We start from the raw sequence: 20,404 nt of genomic DNA, 5'->3' as shown, positions 1-20,404 counted from the left end.
TGCTTTAGGACATGATATAAGTGAGGAAGGGACTTGAGACTTGGCTCACCAATCAAGCACAGAAGTCAGAGCACATTTGGGAGATTTCTCCCATGGTTCATAAAGCGGCATTCCTGGCAGCAAAGTGCCACGGCCAATATGGTATTGTTTTCTTCTGTCTGCACCAAGAGCTCCCTGTTGTTCAGCAGGCACAGATTGCCATGCTTCTTTGAACATTTTCTTGCCATCACCTTGACTATTTTGTCATTACTTTTGTCATTTAGATTTCATAATTACTTTGTACAGCCCAGGCAGGTCTCCTCCTCCAGACAAAGTGCACGTCACCCATCTGCCAGCACCTCTCTGAGGCACCAGGGTGAATCCCCACCCAGTGCAATGAAGCCAGCACAAGCTCAGGTGCTGCAGCTTCCCCTCTGCTGAGGTTTGGAAGCTTGGCTGGCCAAAAAGGGAAAGGGAACTTCTGTGGCTGAGTTGTGCCAACAGTGTAATAATGCTCAGATTGGATCTGGCCCCTCAAGGTATCATAAAATTAAGGCAGCTTTAGTTTCTATGCAGAGGCCTCATGAAGTAGCAAGTAAGAATGATTCTAGTTCTGTCTTGGCTCAGACATCCACTCTGCCATGCATCAAGTGTTCACTGTGACAGCCAGGGCCTGCAGTCTATACAAATACTCCCTGCTCAGGCTTAATTTAAAATTATTTTATTTTCTTAGATGCATTTTCTGGCTTTTTCCATCCCTTTTGCAACACATCCATCTATCATGTTCTTCGGAGAAGTGTATCCCTTATGGATGTCATGTTATTTAGTATTTGTAAGGATAAACTTATTGGGTCATACCAAACTGTCATTTAGCCACAAGTCCCTTCTGATGAGACAGAACCAAGAGAAAAAGTCTTTTGCTTTTCTCGATGGACAAAGTGAACACCCATACACTCAATTCCATTTCTTCTGCTTTGCTAATGGGCCATGGGAACAACAGCAGTCCAAAAGAGAAGCAAAAGAGGCAGAAACTCTGAACCTGGCAGAACTGAGCAGCAAGGCGTAAGACTGGAGAAAAATCCATGCAACATCCAAGAGCCAAACCTGGGCATGTTCCAGATTTTAACTAGATGAAGATATTGACACTGCTCTGGAGTATGGAACATGTCTCATCTCCTGCTGGCACAGAGCCTCAACTGTAAAAACACAGTCAAGTTGCTCTTAAGCTGCTTCAGCTGAATTAGCTTTGCTCTCAAAGTAATTGGAACAAGCTGAAAGAATTACTATTTCTCCATTCTTTATGCAGATTTTATTAAGAGAACAAATGAGTTGGAGTAGAATTAAGCAAACATTTCACTAAGATTAACCTGCTCTAACCTCACTAAAGGATTAGGAATGGAACAATACAGTGATAAAATCATGGTCATAACTAGGACTGAATCAGCAAGTCTAGAGGTTTTAATTACTCACACACCAAATAAATCCAGCCTCAGGCCCCCTAAATCAAAGCTCAAGTCTGTGCTACCTTTCATGAGAACAATCTGCTTTGGGTGAATTCTGCACCAAGGATTAAAGAGGAAGTTGCTTTGTCTCCTGGTATGATCCCAGAAGTGCTGTGGTGAACACCGTCTGCACCAGAGTCAAACTGCAGCACCCGTGTCCAAGGGGAAGCCAAGAGCAGCTTTTCCATGGCTGCTTCTCTCAGTGGAGGTTTACCACTCCCAAACATTTTCCCTGTGGCTGCATAAAAAGGAGGAACTCTGAAGGTTGCAGTGCCTCAGGTCTTTTTCTGGGAAAGACAAGGGAGTAAGGGTCCCCAGCAGCTTTGCTGCCAACTCCACACTCTCCTCTTTACCACTGCTATTGGAATGCCTACGCCATTGCCATTCTTAGTTCATTAGCATTATTAGCTGCAGCAATTAAAAATAAAACATGAAAATGTCAGCAACAGCCATTACTTGGAGGCATTAAATGACTGTGAACTTATTGGAGCTCTTCATTTGTCTCCCAAAATCATGTTAGGCCTGCATTTTTCCAAGGCTGCACATTATTTTTAATAACATCGAAATGTTCCTTTAATGTGCATTTGCTCACTAGCAATTTGGAATATAAGCAGTCAAGCAGCATCCTCCCAGGGCTATTTGTCTCTAAGCAATTAAGAGAGAAACCTAGGTTACTGAAAGGGGAATTCTGCACTCACATTGTTCTGTTGAGAGTAAGGAGACTTGATTGTTATTAGAGGGACAGCTTTGGCTAGGAATGAACCCCAGCTAAGAGAAAATCTCTAATTTAGTCTGTGTCTCAGTGTAAAATCCTAACCTAGAAGGCTCTCTTGCTGACCCAGAGAGGGAGCAGAAATAGTGTTTACCTACTATTAGGCAATGGCAAGGCAATCAGAGAACAAATATGGCCCCTCTGAATGTTCCCTTGTGTACTATGAGGTACAACCTTTGCACCATCTGATGCTAGCAGGGATCCAACCTGCACATACAGTTTCTTCTTTTCTCCTGGCATTGTTTCCTGTTAAACTGCAAGGCAAAAGAAACTGCAACTTTGTCTAGAAGATTTTTGCTGGAACCCTGCTATTGGGGGTATCTTGGAACAGAAGTGAAGCCCTATATAACCCTTTAAAATCATTTCACTCTTCCCCCTCCAATAAAAATTTGGATTAAAATCTGCATTTGAATTACTCAAAATGTTCAGTAAGACAGCAATACCTTAGATAGGAAATATCTTCTGATGAACAATACAGTATTATGTGCCAATAAACTTAGTGCCAAACAATATTCCACTCTGGGATCCTAGGCCTGACCTGGGAAGTACAAAAAATTATGACAAAGATTTTCTGTTAAAAGACAGTATTAAATTCATTATATGTGAGAGATGTGAAATTTTGACATGCACATGGGATAGACAGAAAAACATTTTCTTTTTATCTCTGTCATAGGCAACCTTCCACCTTTGGGCAGGTTGTTTAACCTCTCCATACTTCTGTTTCCCACATTTAAAATGGGAAATAATTACAAGGACAAACTCACAGGCGTGTTGCTTCATAACTTTGAGCGTCTGGGATGAAAGGCACTATTGAAGTGCAGAATATGTTCAGGTATCGCTTTTTTTCTGTGCCAAATGCTTGTCACAATCTGCTTAGTGAGACATTACAGAGAAATAATACCTCAGCTTCCATTCCTGCTCAAAAACATCTCTAAAACAAAGAGAAACTGGTAACAAACATTCGAGTATTAATTCTGTTTCTTTGTTTCCCATCCCAAGTTTGTGGTTCCCAGAAATTCTTGATGGTAATTTGCTGTTCATGGACTTCCTTAACCACAAGAGGTCTAGCTGTATTTAGTTTCCCACAGTGGTCTTTTCTTCCTGAAAGTGTCCAACTATGTTTGAACCAAGAAAGGTTTTATAAAACAGCCTCCTAAGGAAAGGAGATCCAATACCTCAGCTATACACTTCATTTGTTTTGCACCTGCCATTTGTGTAGTGTGTCCTGAGTCTTTCTCTGGAAAAGACCAGGGATTCCATCTTCACCTTTTCCATGCTGTCATGGAATCCATCTCACACCCCTACAGCCACATGTAAGTAGGCCTGCAGCTTAAATTAACAATCAAGATTTCCACCACAGTCAGTGGAAGCAGGGATGTAACCCCAAAGAGCAATCTATCTGTGGTAGACACCTCTCTCATGACAGGAGGAATCACTGGTCTAACTTGTTGGTGCTAGGGACAGCCTAGACAGTCTGCAGAGACAGCACAGCAACAAATAACAACAGGAACAAATAAAGGCCAATATTTAAAACACAGTTGTTCTCCTAACTGTTGAACAGGTCATTGTGAATGGGGATGCAATGAATACATTACAATTTTGAAGCTTCAGCTTGTTTTTGCTCTGCTGTGCTCTTCAATTTACAGCCTGCAGCTCAATTAGAAGCTTTTTCCATTTACTTGTTTCATTTAGTGTGGTGACTGCTACATGATCTAAGTAAACCAGAGGGAGGAAAATGGGATGCCTTTGGCTGTCAGGATGCTGATAGAAGTGTGGAGGGAGAGAAGCCTCTGAAATCCCAAGGCGCTACTTCATGTTTGTCATCCTAAGGACAGCTGCCTTGGAGAGCCATGGTGCCACCAGGAACATTTAGGAAATTCCCTGACATGCCTGTACAACATCAATCTTTTGCACATGTCAAAAGCTGGTTCCTGTGTTATTATTTCCAGTCACGTCCTGTCTTGGAGGGACCCCCTCACAGAGCAGAAGGCTGGTGTTGAGCGTCTCATTCTCCTCGGCACAGAGCACAGGCAATCCTTGTCCCCTAAGGTGTGCTCGCTGCTTCCGAGGCACAGGCTGAAAACGTCTGAGCTGCAGAGTGCGAGGCTGAAGCACAGGGGAACAAATTTATGGCAGGAAGATATGACAAGTGAAACCAGCTGCATTTGAGATGCAAATGGACCTGAGCAGTCCAAGGTGTCACAGGGCTTGGCAGACATTACACAGCCTGCTCTGTGATCGTTTGGCACAGCACTGCAGAAACAAACTTAAAAGCTCTGAGGAGGTGCAGTTTGTTTAAATAATGGCAAGTAATTAGTCTGAAGACAAAATCAGTGATGGCATTTTATAATTACAATTAATTTAAAGGTTAATTTCCTTTGGTGCTAAAGTCTTATTTAAAACATTTACCAGGAAGAGAAATTAGGATGTTACTATCTAGATGCATAGAATGCTTCTGGGAATCCATGCCTATTATCACTAGAAAATTAGGTTAGACTCAAAGTGGGAATTTCAATTCATTTTAGTGTATAATAGATGGTGGTCAGGGCCTTGAGTCAGAAAGGTTGCTTAGGGTAGACTGTATGATTTGCATTTTCTTTGTTTATGGGATTAATTGCAAATGTTTCCAACAAAAGGGCTGGGTTTATACATGAACAAGCTTGACATGAAAAGAAAATTGGTTATGGATTGCTGCCTTCGTAACTAATGAAGTTGATGTTCAAGAAATCCCTAGGATACAGGGTTATGGTATGAGACAAATATATAAATGGTGGCATTGCTGGCTTCATCTATGATAATTTCTTTTCTCCCTCTCTTGTCTTCCCTGCCACTCCCTCTGCATCCATCACCACCTCCTGTGGGGATTGTCAACCCCAAGCTTAAAAATGTCTAAATAACATAACATAAAGCTTGAAGGAAGTAACATTTCCATTCCAGCAGCTCATCACAATGCAATACTGCTTAATAAAATCAATGCATTGTAACAGCCAGGGAAATATACTTACCTTACATATTTTTTTTAACTATAGACCACACAATTTTTGTGTACTCAAGAATGGCATTGCAGAAGTGTTGTAAAAGATCTGCACATGTCAATATTGAATGAACTGCTAATATCTGTTTTTTTGAAGAAAGATACATTTCATACCAAACCACTGGGAAAATATTACTCGTCGTTATTTATTTATTTCAGAAGAGGAACACAAAGGCATTCAGACCATGAAACAAAGTCCCAGGCAATTGTGTCAAGTCACTAGCAGAAATGAGGTAGTAACCAGTGATGATTCTGATAACAAAGGCTGCAGATCATTTGAAGCGATGCTCAGGTTGTTGGTGCAGCTGAATAGGGTGTGGTTTTCCTGGACATGGAGATGTTTTGACATTGAAAAATAGACAAAGCTCATATTCAAAATCAGGAAAAAATTACAACATCTGAAACTCTTCACAAGATGAAAATTGCATGCAAAATACTTTTTGTTCTGGTGCTGGTGAAAGACTCCATTTCAACATTAGTCCTTTCCTGCTACTTTGCACTGAACATGGAGGGCTGTCTTTGAAAGGATACCCTCCAATGGGGAGCATCTCCTCCTTCATCCCCTGAGGCAGAGGAGGGGCAGCTTGGATTCTGAAGAGGAACAGCCTACAAGTGGCCATGTGGGGCTGCTGGCTCCCTTCCCCACCCTGCTGTCCCACCCTTTGAGGAAGCTGGCTGCCTTCTTAGGGTTTCAGCCCTGAGGCAGGTCCCGGCCATCCAAGCTCACTCCAGGCTGACAGATAGCAGTCTTTGAGAGGAATGGTGAATGAGCTACAAGCTGCTGTGGGTGGACCAGACAAATTAATTATTTCCAGTGGCCATGAGAAGGACACCTGCCCACAGCCTTAGTGTCCTGCCTGCTGAGACAGTCAGTGTGAGCTCCTTGCAGTTTCCTACATGCCATGAACATAGCTTTGTACTAAATTATTTTTATCAGCATGACTCCTGTTAAAGTTTTCCTTATTGCTTTTCCTTTCAAATATCTAGATAGGTCTTCATTAGCATTGGATTGTTAACTTTCATAGATTTGGGCCTTAATTCTCCCCTTTGTTGCACCTACTAATGACTCTTTTTCTAATTTATTAGTGTGGCAGTCACACTTGGAGGCCACTGCCACAGGCATTTTCTTTTTCCTTCATTTTTTCTTTTTCTTCTCTTTATTGCTTGCCCCTAGCAGTGATCTGGCTAAGAACAATTTTTCCTAATGACTCATTTGATAACTTCTACAATAATTCAGTCTACCACATATTTAATTCTTAGAATGATTTGTCAGTCAAAATCTATATTGCAGGACTATATTTTTTTGCTCAGCACTTAGGGATGAAAATTTGAAAGCAAATGGCTATTATCCCGCAATGCTCAGGTCTATCAGTTTAGAAAAATAATACATAGTTCAGACTATTATTTTCTCTTAGCTTATTATTCTTCTCTTGCTCTCTTAGCTGGAGGTCTTTTACTGATTCTTTCTTTACTAAACATCAGACAAGCCCCACTGCAAGTTTGGAGACAGTCCTTGCAAAGCCTTGCAGAGGTCAGGCAGCAGCCCTGTTTCCAGGTGTACAGGGGGACAGGTGGCTTGCTGTATTTGTCAGGTATGGAAGGCAGTGCTGACCACTTCTGTCCAGTACTTCTGATTGCTGCAGCTATGCTCCAGTTGTTTCTGCCTGCCCTTTGGTCCTTATTCCTGCCTGCCTTATCTCTGGTCCCAGTTTCTGCCTTCAGCTACTGAAGACTTGCTCATGCCTCCCAGCCCTTTCTTGACTGTTCCTGACTACTTTCATCCTGGCTCCTTTCTGCTCAGCAAGGACCTTGGTTCCTATCCTCTCAACATGGTTCCCACTGTTGGCCAGCCCTGCCTTGCACAGGCCTTGCTCCAGAGCATGGTCTTCCTCATGTCATGGTCCAAGAATCTGCTACCAGCCAGAGGCCTTCTCCACCTGTGAATCTGAGACAAATTGTGACTTGTCTAATCTCTGGACCCACAGCACCATTCATCTTGGTATTTTCTGCTGGGTACAACCATGAGCTGGATTCCCCTGGAAAGCAATATCTGCATACCTGTTGCTCCCTAATTATAGGAAGCAACAGGCAGAGATCCCTGCCTGTTTTTCTGAGAGAGCAGAAACACCAGATTGTGTTCATTAGACTTCACAAACCTGAGTACCTCCCCACTCCTACATCTTGTCTCAGAAGAGCTGATAAAGACTCAGCCAGGGGATCAGCAGAAACAGAGACAGAGAAGATGCTGCCTTACACCAAGAAGAAACATGATAAGAGGAGAAAAAAATGGAGGACAAGGCCCTGTGAAGCAAAAAATTGCTGACTAATTTTGATTATTCAAGTAAACAGCATGAAAATAGTGTCAGTGGAGCAAAATCTGAGCTGAGAAACTCCATCAAAATTTGTGTAAGGGCTTCCCTTTGCAGCTACAGTGGCCATTGCAGAGCTCACAAATGCCATGAGGTTACAGTTTCAAAATCTGAGGTTTTATATTCACCTTGCAAATGGCTGAGCTGAGAGCACTCACAGGCGCTTCATTACTCACTGCTTGGCAGAAATGCCGCTCATTGCACCACAAGAACTGGACGTCGTGTCCAAGTCCTTATGCCATTTCTGAATCCTCCTGTGACAGCAGAAAGGGCACAGCCTCATGTGCTGGCAGATGTCTCCTTCCCCATGTTTCCCTGGTGTTTGGCTCTGCTGTGGTTTGAGAGCCTAAATCACTGTGTACTCAGTACAAAGACCAATAATGTTTGATTGTCATTGTAAACAAGCTTTATGGAGATCACATTCAAGCAAATCTCCTCCTGTGTGCTATTTTGTGGAACAGCCACCAGACCATGCTCACAGCATAAAAAGGCAGCAGCACTGAATTGTTTGGAAGTGTCTTCACCAAACAGAGAGATGGGTAGCAGGATACTGGCAAAATTGCAAGAGCAAAGGTGTCCCCATATGTTCTTTTATATTTTTGCCCCATATGTTGTTTCCAAGGTCCTTAAAATTAAACTTAATTTAACTCCCCTCAATTTATTTTTTTCCTCAATTGGCCAGTTTTTAGCTACTGCTATTTGTGCACAGCTCTCTCTTGCCTCACGTACTCACTTCTGCACCAGCAGTGCTTTCAGTAATGCTATCAGCTGTAGTTTGTTTGCCATCTCTCCTTCCTTCCACCTACACCTGCAGCAATGTGCCTTGCTGTGGCAATGAAGCTCAATTGCAGCACTTCAAAAACCTGAGTCCAGGGAGCCAACTAAGTCTTTGACCTCTAGAGAGAATGCAGATAAATTTAACACCTCGCACGTCAGATGTAGGATATGAACACCGCATGTTGTCTCTCTGCTATATGGACTGGAATATGCTATATGACTGGAAATGTGTCCAGTCATGGCATGCACATGCACTTCCATGGTCATTAACTCTTTTTTTAAAAGGTATCATCTTTATAATGGGTAATTCTAGGGTTTTTATATTATTTTAGTAGATGCATGAATATATTTAAGGACTACCATAATGCCAAGCAGTGGGGCTTTTTTTGGTGCATCACATTTTAGTGATCCTTCTATATACCACAGACTTCCAGAAATGGAAAATGAGAAATCCATTATTGCCTCTCATCCTATCCTGATGTACACCAGAAATAGTGTGACTCTGACCATGAGCAGAGGTTGAAATTTCATATTCCTGTGGGTAATTATTGATAGAAAATATGTCCCTACTTTGAGCTGGCATACTCATCTTATGTTTGAGGAGACCCTTAACACAAGCAAAAGAAGAAAATCATCTGAATTTTTTATAACACACTTTACAGGTAAGTGGTACTGCCATTGTCCTATTCAAGTCCAGCTAGGAAAATAAAAATTTCAGCTCACAATATTTCAAAGGTGGGTTTGCATGGCCAGGTTTTGAGGGGGCCACAGGGGTGTGTTCTGTGAAGAGCTACTAGAAGTTTCTCCTGTGGCTTCTGACAGAGCCAGTGTCAGACAGCTTCAAGATGGACCCACTGCTAGCCAAGGCTGGGGCTGTCAGTGACAGGGGTCGTGCCTGTGGGATAACATATTACAAAAGGGAAAAATATCTGCACAACAACTTCAGCTGAAAAATTGAATGGGAGTGAGAGCAACAACTCTGCAGACCCCAAAACCAGCAAAGAAAGAGGAAGAGGTGCTCCAGGCACTGAACAGAGCAGAGATCCCCCTGCAGACCATGGTGAGGCAGCTGTGCCCCTACAGGGGAGCAGAGATCCACCACAGCCCACGGAGGACCCAGGGCAGAGCAGGTGGGTGCCCAAAGGAGGCTGTGACCCTGTGGAAGCCTGAGCTGGAGCAGGCTCCTGTAAGGATCTGTGGATCCATGGAGAGAGGAGCCCACAGCAGAGCAGGTTTGCTGGCAGGACTTTGACCACACAGGAGACCTCCACTGGAGCAGTCTGTGCCTGAAGGACTGCCCCCCAAGGAAGGGACCCATTGGAGCAGTTCATGAAGAATTATAGCCCGTGGGAAGAATTCACACTGGAGAAGTTTGTGGAGGACTGTCTCCCATAGGAAGGACACCATATTGGAGGAAGCATATATGGAGATCTCCCCCTGAGGAGGAAGGAACAGCAGAGAGACTTATGGTGATGAACTAACCACCACCCCCATACCCCATTCCCTTATGTCACTGAGGTGAAGAAGGCAGAGAATCAGGACTTAAACCTCGGAAGAAGGTTTAATATTTGGCTCTATTTCTTATTATACTGCCCTTCTTTAATTCAAGGCTACCTTGCCTGTTATGGTAATTGCTGAGTGATCTCTCCCTGTGTCTATCTGGACCCATGAACATTTTGTTATGTTTTATCTCTCCTGTTCAGCTGAGGGGAGCAACAGAGTGGCTTTGGTGGACATCTGATGTTCATCCAGGGTCAACCCACCACAAAAGGAATTGGATTATGTTTGTATGTTCATGTGGGCTTTTACTAAAGTGAAACACAACATGAGCCTCTTGTGATAACAGTGACATGTAAGATGAATGTAAGATAGAGTAGTCAAAAAAAGTGTTTGATGTATGAGGCTAAGGATGGACACCTCTGTACTGATTCAGCTAATGAGCCTTGTTTTATTCATCTGATGTTATGGCTGCCAGGAATGTATCAGTTGTATGACATTTTAGTGACCTTTCAGGCACAGCCAGGATAAAATGCCTGCAGAAAGGGCAGCCTGCTGCCTGCTTTAAGAAACTAGCTCAGAGTCCACAGGGAGCTTTTAGCACAGTCTGGACACCACAGGGTTTGCAGTGCTGAGAAGCAGCCGCCATGAAGAAACCTTGCTGCAAACAAATTGATGAAATCCTTTTGTATTGGAGTTCACTTTCTATTACCTCCCTTCACCTACCTTGCAAAGCTTGTTGTTGCCTGTGAGAAGCCATTGTATGTCTCCAGTGAGGTCATGGTCGTACTCACTGCCCTGCCATCATTTGGTTACACACATGGGAACTTCTATAGTGAGCTGAACACAAAAATGTCTCTATGACCTTGCTTTGTTTGTAACTTGGCAATCTGGCTTACTAACACTCTGTGCTGGCTCTGTACAGCAGGGCAAAGCCGCAATGCACAAGAGATATTCAGCATGCACCTTTCCCTCATGCTCCCACAAAATCATTTTGCTCAAAGAAGTCTTTTTCTGAACACGTTGGTTTAGCTTTCTGAAAACAGCCCTGAAGACAAGCTTTTGCCCCACATCTGCAAAGCAGAGTGTGTATGCCTGCAGCCTACTAATAAGGTTTTACACGTTGCCTGAAAAAAAAAGTTCTATGAAAGTACAGAAGAAATGCAAAGCTGGACAAATGAGTCTAAGCAATATCCCTAAGGTGACATGAGCTGACAACAGCGAGGCACTTGATCCTACACAGGCATTTTCTGACTTGTGTTGTCAGAGATCAAGAGTAACAAAAAGAGAAGAAAATTGGGCAAACAAAAAAACATACCTGCAGCAAACCATACATCCATCCTTTTCTTCTGCAATCTTTGTATTTGAATAGAAAGGGGGTTTTCCTCCCAGCCTAGCACTTCACTAAAAAATATCCTTCATTTTCTGCCTGTAAACTTAGAATGTTTCCAAAGACATGATAACGTTTTGATAAAGGTATTCTGATGGTTACAGACATTGATTAAGTGGAAAGCAACAAATAGCATTTGTCTTGATTTTAGCAAGATTTTGACATTATAAAAGGTTTGTAAGAAGTTCAGGAAAGTACTGTCCAGATGCAGTCAGCATAGGTGGAGTGCAGAACTGTTTAAAATTCTATTTGAAATGTAGTTATAAAGCACATGGGATATTTCAGATGGGATCTTTAATTCAAGGCTACCTTGCCTGTGATGGTAATTGCTGAGTGATCTCTCCCTGTGTCTATCTGGACCCATGAACATTTTGTTATGTTTTATCTCTCCTGTTCAGCTGAGGGGAGCAACAGAGTGGCTTTGGTGGACATCTGATGTTCATCCAGGGTCAACCCACCACAAAAGGAATTGGATTATGTTTGTATGTTCATGTGAGCTTTTACTAAAGTGAAACACAACATGAGCCTCTTGTGATAACAGTGACATGTAAGATGAATGTAAGATAGAGTAGTCAAAAAAAGTGTTTGATGTATGAGGCTAAGGATGGACACCTCTGTACTGATTCAGCTAATGAGCCTTGTTTTATTCATCTGATGTTATGGCTGCCAGGAATGTATCAGTTGTATGACATTTTAGTGACCTTTCAGGCACAGCCAGGATAAAATGCCTGCAGAAAGGGCAGCCTGCTGCCTGCTTTAAGAAACTAGCTCAGAGTCCACAGGGAGCTTTTAGCACAGTCTGGACACCACAGGGTTTGCAGTGCTGAGAAGCAGCCGCCATGAAGAAACCTTGCTGCAAATAAATTGATTAAATCCTTTTGTATTGGAGTTCACTTTCCATTACCTCCCTTCACCTACCTTGCAAAGCTTGTTGTTGCCTGTGAGAAGCCATTGTATGTCTCCAGTGAGGTCATGGTCGTACTCACTGCCCTGCCATCATTTGGTTACACACATGGGAACTTCTATAGTGAGCTGAACACAAAAATGTCTCTATGACCTTGCTTTGTTTGTAACTTGGCAATCTGGCTTACTAACACTCTGTGCTGGCTCTGTACAGCAGGGCAAAGCCGCAATGCACAAGAGATATTCAGCATGCACCTTTCCCTCATGCTCCCACAAAATCATTTTGCCAAAGAAGTCTTTTTCTGAACACGTTGGTTTAGCTTTCTGAAAACAGCCCTGAAGACAAGCTTTTGCCCCACATCTGCAAAGCAGAGTGTGTATGCCTGCAGCCTACTAATAAGGTTTTACACGTTGCCTGAAAAAAAGTTCTATGAAAGTACTAAGTTCTAAGAAGAAATGCAAAGCTGGACAAATGAGTCTAAGCAATATCCCTGAGGTGACATGAGCTGACAACAGCAAGGCACTTGATCCAACACAGGCATTTTCTGACTTGTGTTGTCAGAGATCAAGAGTAACAAAAAGAGAAGAAAATTGGGCAAACAAAAAAACATACCTGCAGCAAACCATACATCCATCCTTTTCTTCTGCAATCTTTGTATTTGAATAGAAAGGGGGTTTTCCTCCCAGCCTAGCACTTTACTAAAAAATATCCTTCATTTTCTGCCTGTAAACTTAGAATGTTTCCAAAGACATGATAACGTTTTGATAAAGGTATTCTGATGGTTACAGACATTGATTAAGTGGAAAGCAACAAATAGCATTTGTCTTGATTTTAGCAAGATTTTGACATTATAAAAGGTTTGTAAGAAGTTCAGGAAAGTACTGTCCAGATGCAGTCAGCATAGGTGGAGTGCAGAACTGTTTAAAATTCTATTTGAAATGTAGTTATAAAGCACATGGGATATTTCAGATGGGATCCCACTGGAACCTCAGCTAGGGAAATAATTCTTTTCATTCTTTTTATTAACAATAATGAGGGTAGAAGAGAGAACTTGTGTAAGAAATGTAAGATTAAACTAGACTGGGAAGGGTACCAGTGCTTGTGAATATAGGATTAGAAGTCAAAATAATCTTGAGAAGTGGCTTGAAATCAAGAAGGTGAAATGCAGTAGAGACAACTGCAAAAGAACTCCTGTGGGGAAGAATCAATCATCTTCAAATAAAATATGGGCTAGGCTAGGCTACAGTTAGTGTCAAAACAAAAAAGAAAGAGATGATTATTAAGCATTTGTGTGATGCTGTTGAAAAAGGAAATTGGAAACCAAACCCAAATGACACAAAACAAGAACAACAAAAGCAAGAAAAAAAAGAAAAAAATATCCCAACCAAACATACAAAACCCCAAAACCTACTGAATTATTTCAGGTAATGAACAGAAGACCGTATGTCAGTTGTCCCAGCTAGTCCTGATTTGTGCATCCCACTGTAAGAACAAACATAAGTAAACTGAGGAAGGATCTTCAGCCTTCAAAATGTAGAGGCTTGGACAACACGATCTGTGAGAAAAATTTGAAATAACTAGGTTTACTTAAGCCTGAAAACAATGGATGGCATGAAATACTTTTTAAAAAGGTTTAAAAACAGTTATAAGATTAAAAAGATCTCATTTTTCTTCATCTCTATAGGGAGAAAAGGCCAAAATATAGATAACTAGTTAATTTGCAGGAAATTACATTTAAATTAGACATTAGGAAATTAGGCACAGGGAAAAGCAGCACAGAAAGGCTATAGAACTTCCTTCATTAGCTATGTCAGGGATTAATTTAGTAACATATCTTTCTGGGATAGGAATACACATAATGCTGCTACAGGGCACAGAATTGGCTAAATTATTTCTGCAGGGGCCATTCTTGCCAGCAAAGAATGACTTTACGACAGATTCAACATGTGCGCAGTTGCAATGGAGACATACTGTACCCAGGCAGTCCAGTGTTTTGGTAGCTCTTTGCTTCCAGAGTAAGTGGTAATGGAGGAGTACAAAAATTTGATTCTTTGGTAAATGTCTGGAATGGCTCAAACTGTACTGATAAGTGTGACTAAGTGTGGCACAAATTGGGGGGTAGCTTAGTATCAAAATAACTTTATAAATATAAGTGTTAAGGAGTCCAGCCAGTGGAAGTTCTTAAACCAAAAATTTACTTTTTTGTTGTTTGTGACTGTAACTGCATTTTAGATCTACAAGAAGTTGTCTAACAAATAGCCTTCTTTTTTATTTTTTTTTTTCTTTTTGCTTTTAATGTACACAGAGCCAGTCTGTCAGTAGCAGTGACCAGACATGTGAAAAATGCACTTCCATACCTGAACTCTTTGGCCCTTTTCTATCAAAGTAAAGTCCAATTCAGATCTGTGATGTAAGAGACAATATTTCAGGGACGAGAACTGGCCCCAAATGACCCCTATAAGCCAATAGTTGAGTCTCCTGGGACAAAGGAAGCAAAGGGCACCCTTTTACCTGTGCAAAGAAAGTGTTTTAGCAGAGATATAGGGCTCTTGGGCTCAGATGAGATTGAATTTTCCTGGAAATTGTTTAAAACAAACATGAGAAGGCCATCAGGATCTGGCAATTGTGTGAATTAATAAATAACTCCCACAGTACAACCTTCTTGCAGACCTTCAGCATCTTGAGAGAAATGCAGGTTTCCTTACATCTGTGAAGTTTCATCTCTGAAGCTCAGATAAATTGTTCCAACTCTCTGTTCATGCATTTCAACCCAAATGTCAAAACAGGGAATCAGAGAAACTGCTGTCTCTCAGACAGAGTTGGATCAATGTACTCCTTCCTCTACATCCTCTACTGAGCCATGGTATGACAGCAAGCCAGCCACAGTAATCACAGTCAGAAGCAATGCATTCATGCCAATAAATAAATGGTTTTCAGCATTTGTAACATCTAAATAGCATGTTGTTTTGTATTAGTGAGGTGGTCTACTTGAAAAAAAGGCATGTGTGGTTATTTCTGGTGGAAAGATGGTTGTGTTAAATCTTTTGCTGGTTTTATGTGGTTTTAAAATTGAATGGATTTTAAAAGTAAAGGAGAAAAAAAGGGTACTTAGCCTTTGTTTACTTTTTTACTGTTTTTCTGTATCTTCTCAATTAGCTGGTCTAATATTAACAGATATTAGAGGACCTGTCAAAAATAATCTGTGTACTGGGTGGTTCTTGAATGATAGTGCCTATCAGTTCTGAAAAGGTGTTTGCTAATGAAAGCAATTTCTCCCCTTTCAGTTGATTTCATAGGTGGATTTGACTCTTACGGCTATCAAGGTCCACAGAAGACATCTCATTTACAGCTGCAGCCCATGTATATGTAAGTACTTCTAGGATATTTGGCAGAGTGGCAGCCTGATATTAAGGGATCATTAAGCTGAAAGATGGTATAACTTAAAAATTCAGACTAGGCAGAAGCCTCTTTTGATGGACTGAATTCAAGTTACACTTAAGCACCAACATTACTCTTGTGTTGAATTATAATGATTTCTTAGGGCAGGATATCATGTGTCACAGTTGTTCAAACAACATCCAACTCTCACTTGATATTTCCCTATTTTCACTCAAGGAGGTTCCACTCAGAGACAGTGACAATTTAGTGTAGAAAAACACTAATCATATATGACAAACCTTGGCTGTGAAAAAAGTGGATTTTATGAAGTTTCATCAAAAGTTCAGCAACTTGCTAATTTAGTGGATGCATTTAGCATTTGTCTTACCAGAGCATCTGTTCACCAAGGCACCTCTGTACCTCATTTCCAGTTCCCACATTTAAAAAGACAAAACAAATGTAACAACATATGGTTTTTAAAACTAGTTCAAATAGAAGACAGTATTTTACCTAACCACTGAGTGACAACTCCATCTTAGAGTGCAGTCTGATGTATTTGGGAATTAAATGGATAAACAAATCTCAGCTCATACACACAACTGTGTAGAGCTGACACACAGCCATAGACCAGCCCAGGAATAATTGTCTCCAAATATTTTGTACTGATGTCAACAGAAATGCAGAACAGTCCTGAATGCCCAGATAAATCTTACCTCACTGCTGCAGACTTTAGAAATGTATTTTATTTGCCATCAATGCCCTACACACTAAAAACACAGCACCACACACTTCATAAAGGGGCAACAGTTATGTCTTTTTTTTTTGTTTCTCTTCTGAACATTTCTTTTGTGGAAAAGCACTAAGTTCAAGCAAACAGTAGCCATCCCAACACACAATTCTACTCAGCTTTGAATGCAATTTAATTTCTTCTGATTAGTGGAAGTAAGTCTTCTAATGGATTAGTGTATTTTTGCATGGAATCTTGCATTTACTTTATCAGGGGTACAATCTGTTCTGTGCTGGTGTTTGGAACTGGGCCCTTCAGGAGCTTTGCTAGCAGCTTTTTAATAATCTCAAATTACAATAGTGCATATCTCCAATGTCGTCTTAACTTCAGCTTCCCATCTGTCTGTGCTCAAGTAAATATTTTTCACCTGCACTTTTGGCACAGTGCTGCACATTTAGAAAATGTTATTTCCTTCATAGTATTATAGCAGGTACATAGGTACTTAGAACAATTCTAATCCTATCTCTTTCTCATTATACCATACCTTGTCATCAACATATGGAGCCCTCTAGCTATTATCCCATTCTCTTTATGCTCTCAGTGTTTCTTCCAGAGCAGCAGATTGCATTTACTATGCATCTTCATACTGACTGGAAAGAAAGCTAGACCTGTGAAAAAAGAAAAAAAAAAAAAAGAGGGCAATAGTTTTAAGCCTGTAGATATTTCTATATTAATATATATTCTATATTAAGCTTAGATGAAGAGATAGATGATCAATCCATGTAAGCAGTGTTCTCTCTTATTTCAATGCTGCATGCTCACTGGAGTATAGGTGATTTAGCTGTCTTAACCAAGAGACAGAAATCAGAATGTGAGTGGACATTTTGTCCAATCAACCCACAAAAGTATTGCCATGTCCCAGCCACAGTCAAATAAAGACACTTCATGTTTCCCTCTGACTGTATAGTGTTTGACAGGGCTCTCGAGGATTGCTACAATCTGTCCTTAAGAAGCTTTTACAGCATTTAGTAATAGCTTTCTTTATTTACAGCTGAGGAACACATGCATATGTATTCACATTGCAGTTGCTCTGTAAATGTAGGCAGTCCATTAGGTAGCGGAGTGACAAATTCGAATGTCAAGTTAATCAAGTCAAGGTTTGATCTGCTTGTAGCACTATTTACAGCAATATTATGTATTAGAAATCAAAACATGCTGGTATGATAACATCAGGCCATACTTGGTATTTTAAAGCTTTATTTGCTGGGAGGAAAGATTTGGTTCCCTACAGAGCTTGTTCCCCCAATATCACCAATGTCAATGAAGGAAAGAAAAAACACAACGAGGAGAGGAGAGGAGAGGAGAGGAGAGGAGAGGAGAGGAGAGGAGATCTGCTTGACGTAGTCCCTTGCCATGCTCTCACCACTTTCCAAGACGTAATCATATCCATCCAGGATACAACTATACCCATACATGTCATTATATATCTGTATTCATATAACTATTTCCATAATTTTATCATTTGCTATAAAATGTCTTTGAATTCATAGGCAACAGAAGATATATTGAGCATAATATATGGTCGACATATTATCATCCCATCTAATTCCTGCAAGATCAAGAAGATCAAGAAAAGACAGAGATCACTTTTTGCCACCACTGCATCCTGTCCTGTTCAGATTCACACTGGGCACATCTCTTATGGAGCTCTGGATTTATTAGAGAAATTGAACACGGGACAGGTGCCTTTAAATCATCTGATTGCTAATTATATGCAGAGGCACAGCATCAGTTTTTTCTCTGTGCTGTGGTGTGCTGGACATGCTGCAAAATGGAAGGAGAGCATATGGCCTCCTCTTTGAAGAGCTCACCAATACAATATCAGCTTCTAATGGTTCAGATTCTTTCAAAATACAAATTTCAACACGTAGCTCAGCAATACAGAACAGAGAAGCCTCTATATGTTTACCAGATTGATTCATACACAGGACTAGTACAAATCTTAAACACATACAGAGTTTTGTGTTCAGCCTCAATCATTATCCAGGTACTGCTTGCTGATGTGAATTGATTTAGTGGATTGCAATGACAGAAGTCCATCAACAGAAACTTATTTCTTTGGAAGGCAGACAGTTTTTCATCCAAGTGATAGAAATCAATTTTATCTCCTTTATACATGCACTATTTAGCTATTCTTTTGAAGGAATGGTGGGTTTATTAATTACTAACTGTTAAGACATAGTTTTGTAACCAGTTTCTTCCCGCGTGCTAAACTTAGGACTTCATTTTGTTAATGTGGAGGTTATATTGAACCTACACCAACTTACATGTGCAAATTATATTGATTTATTCAGGCTTCTCATATTTATATTTCTATTGTGTCAGGACCATTTCATCTAAAGATTTATTACTTTTTATTTGTGATTTTCATCAATCAAGCTCTACTTTTAAGAACATTCTAATTCAGTTTAAACACCCATAGTCCTCTTGTGCAGTGTTTCATCAGTTATGAAAGACTACCCTAAATGAACAGGATATCTAAGGAAAAGAAAAACCTTGGTTTCTGAAAAAAAAATATTATCTTTAGGTAGTTAATTGAAGACACTATCTCTGGCTACTCTTACCTTTAATAGTCTAGAATTATTAGATTCAGGTTCACATTGAAGTTTTTTTTCTCTATGTTTTAGGCTTTAAATTTCAACCACAGTTTTTCTTTATCACCTCTTCCAACTTAATATTTAATTTAAATCAGTTTGCTTTTTAAAGTGAAAAATATATGCAATTTAAATAAATAAAACGCTGATGCTTTGGGGAAGAATTCTTATGGTGACATTTCTCTACCTGTTATAAATGGGATTTTTTTATTATTTAAGTGCCAACAGTGTGCTCTATGCTGTACAAGCCAAGAAGCCTAGACAGTCCCTTCAAAACGAATACGCTTTTTGAACAGAACGGGACAGATCCGATGCTCATGTACCTCCTTGCAGTGTGGCCACAGCTGATGTACTCAAAAGCAGCTTCCTGGCATTCTGTGCCGGAGATGCCAGTGCTCATTTCCAGACCATGGCAGAAGGACACAATAAGATGGCGGAAATCAATTGTCAAGACAAAATTCTCCTCTTGGGAGGTGACGAAGGAAGGTGACTAAACACTCCCTGACACTGATTCTGCTGCACATGAAAAAAAACAGTGGTAGTTGTGGAACAAGACTGCACTGCATGATCACTGTTCTAAAAACAGTAGGAAGGAGGGAGGGGAGAGAGATCTTTCTTTATGTTCTTCACCCTAAACTTGTTTGTTCGAGAAAAGAAGAAATGAAGCAAAAAAAAACCCATGCATGTCTGATGTTGATGCCTAATGCACTGGAGAAATTGCTCAAAAGCAGTGCAGCCCTGAAGTGAAGCATGCTTTCCTCCTATTGTGAAGCCTAAGAATATTTGCAGTTTCTGTACTCTCATGCACACACACACATATAGGAATTTGTCTAGATAATTGCACCTACTGAAAGTCCTACCTACTTCACCATTCACTTAAAGTATAAATGAAACACCAAAAAAAGACACTAAAACTAGCACCTTGAGTATAACCACCATGACACTCCACAAATTCATGCACTACAAATTTTCTGTGTAATTATCTCCTCATGTTTTGGAATTCAGACACACTTAAATAACCTACTACCTAAGCTTTCACTCTACTACCTAAGCTTTCACTATCAACAAACAAAATCTTGTCCATTTTAGACTGAAAGCTTTAGTTACAAAATATGGGTTTGGGGAAACACTGTTGAGGTGGCCAGGCTGTGGCACTTGCACAGGGTCTCTGCTTTGTGAGTGAGCCATGGGTGGCTTTCCCCTGCACCTGCAATCCAGCCCTTCTGTCCTCATGCTATGTCACTTCTTGGTTTTACAAAGACAGCTGTGTATCTGATGGATTTTATAAATCAGGTCATATTCCAGTTGACCCATGGACATACAATTAAAATTATAATTAAATATAACTCCTGCCTAAGATTGTTTAGAAAACCTGTGCTGACTTCTCTTGCAATGTTCCAGAGAGAGCCAGACAGTTATGT

The 20,404-nt window shown here is 40.6% G+C and overlaps 1 protein-coding gene across 2 annotated transcripts in view; it reads left to right on the top strand.

The window, feature by feature from the left end:
- The window catches only part of NKAIN2 (sodium/potassium transporting ATPase interacting 2), a 518,210-nt gene that overhangs the window by 494,031 nt on the left and 3,775 nt on the right, over positions 1–20,404 (top strand). Inside the window, exons 6-7 of one of the 2 annotated variants that reach the window (XR_005627287.1) lie at positions 15,509–15,590; positions 19,203–19,469. Coding sequence is in view for 1 of the 2 variants with exons in the window: in XM_039707649.1 (XP_039563583.1) it covers positions 15,509–15,590 (82 nt within the window). In the remaining variant the exon portion in view is untranslated. The remainder of the gene's footprint in view (positions 1–15,508; positions 15,591–19,202; positions 19,470–20,404) is intronic. The other variant, XM_039707649.1, reaches the window with a different exon arrangement.

Source organism: Passer montanus, unplaced genomic scaffold (genome assembly GCF_014805655.1).
Source record: "Passer montanus isolate IOZ18808 unplaced genomic scaffold, ASM1480565v1 scaffold2, whole genome shotgun sequence".
NCBI classification, from domain to species: Eukaryota; Metazoa; Chordata; class Aves; order Passeriformes; family Passeridae; genus Passer; species Passer montanus.
Note: the sequence above shows the minus strand (reverse complement) of the source record. Positions and strands in the feature narration are given on the sequence as shown.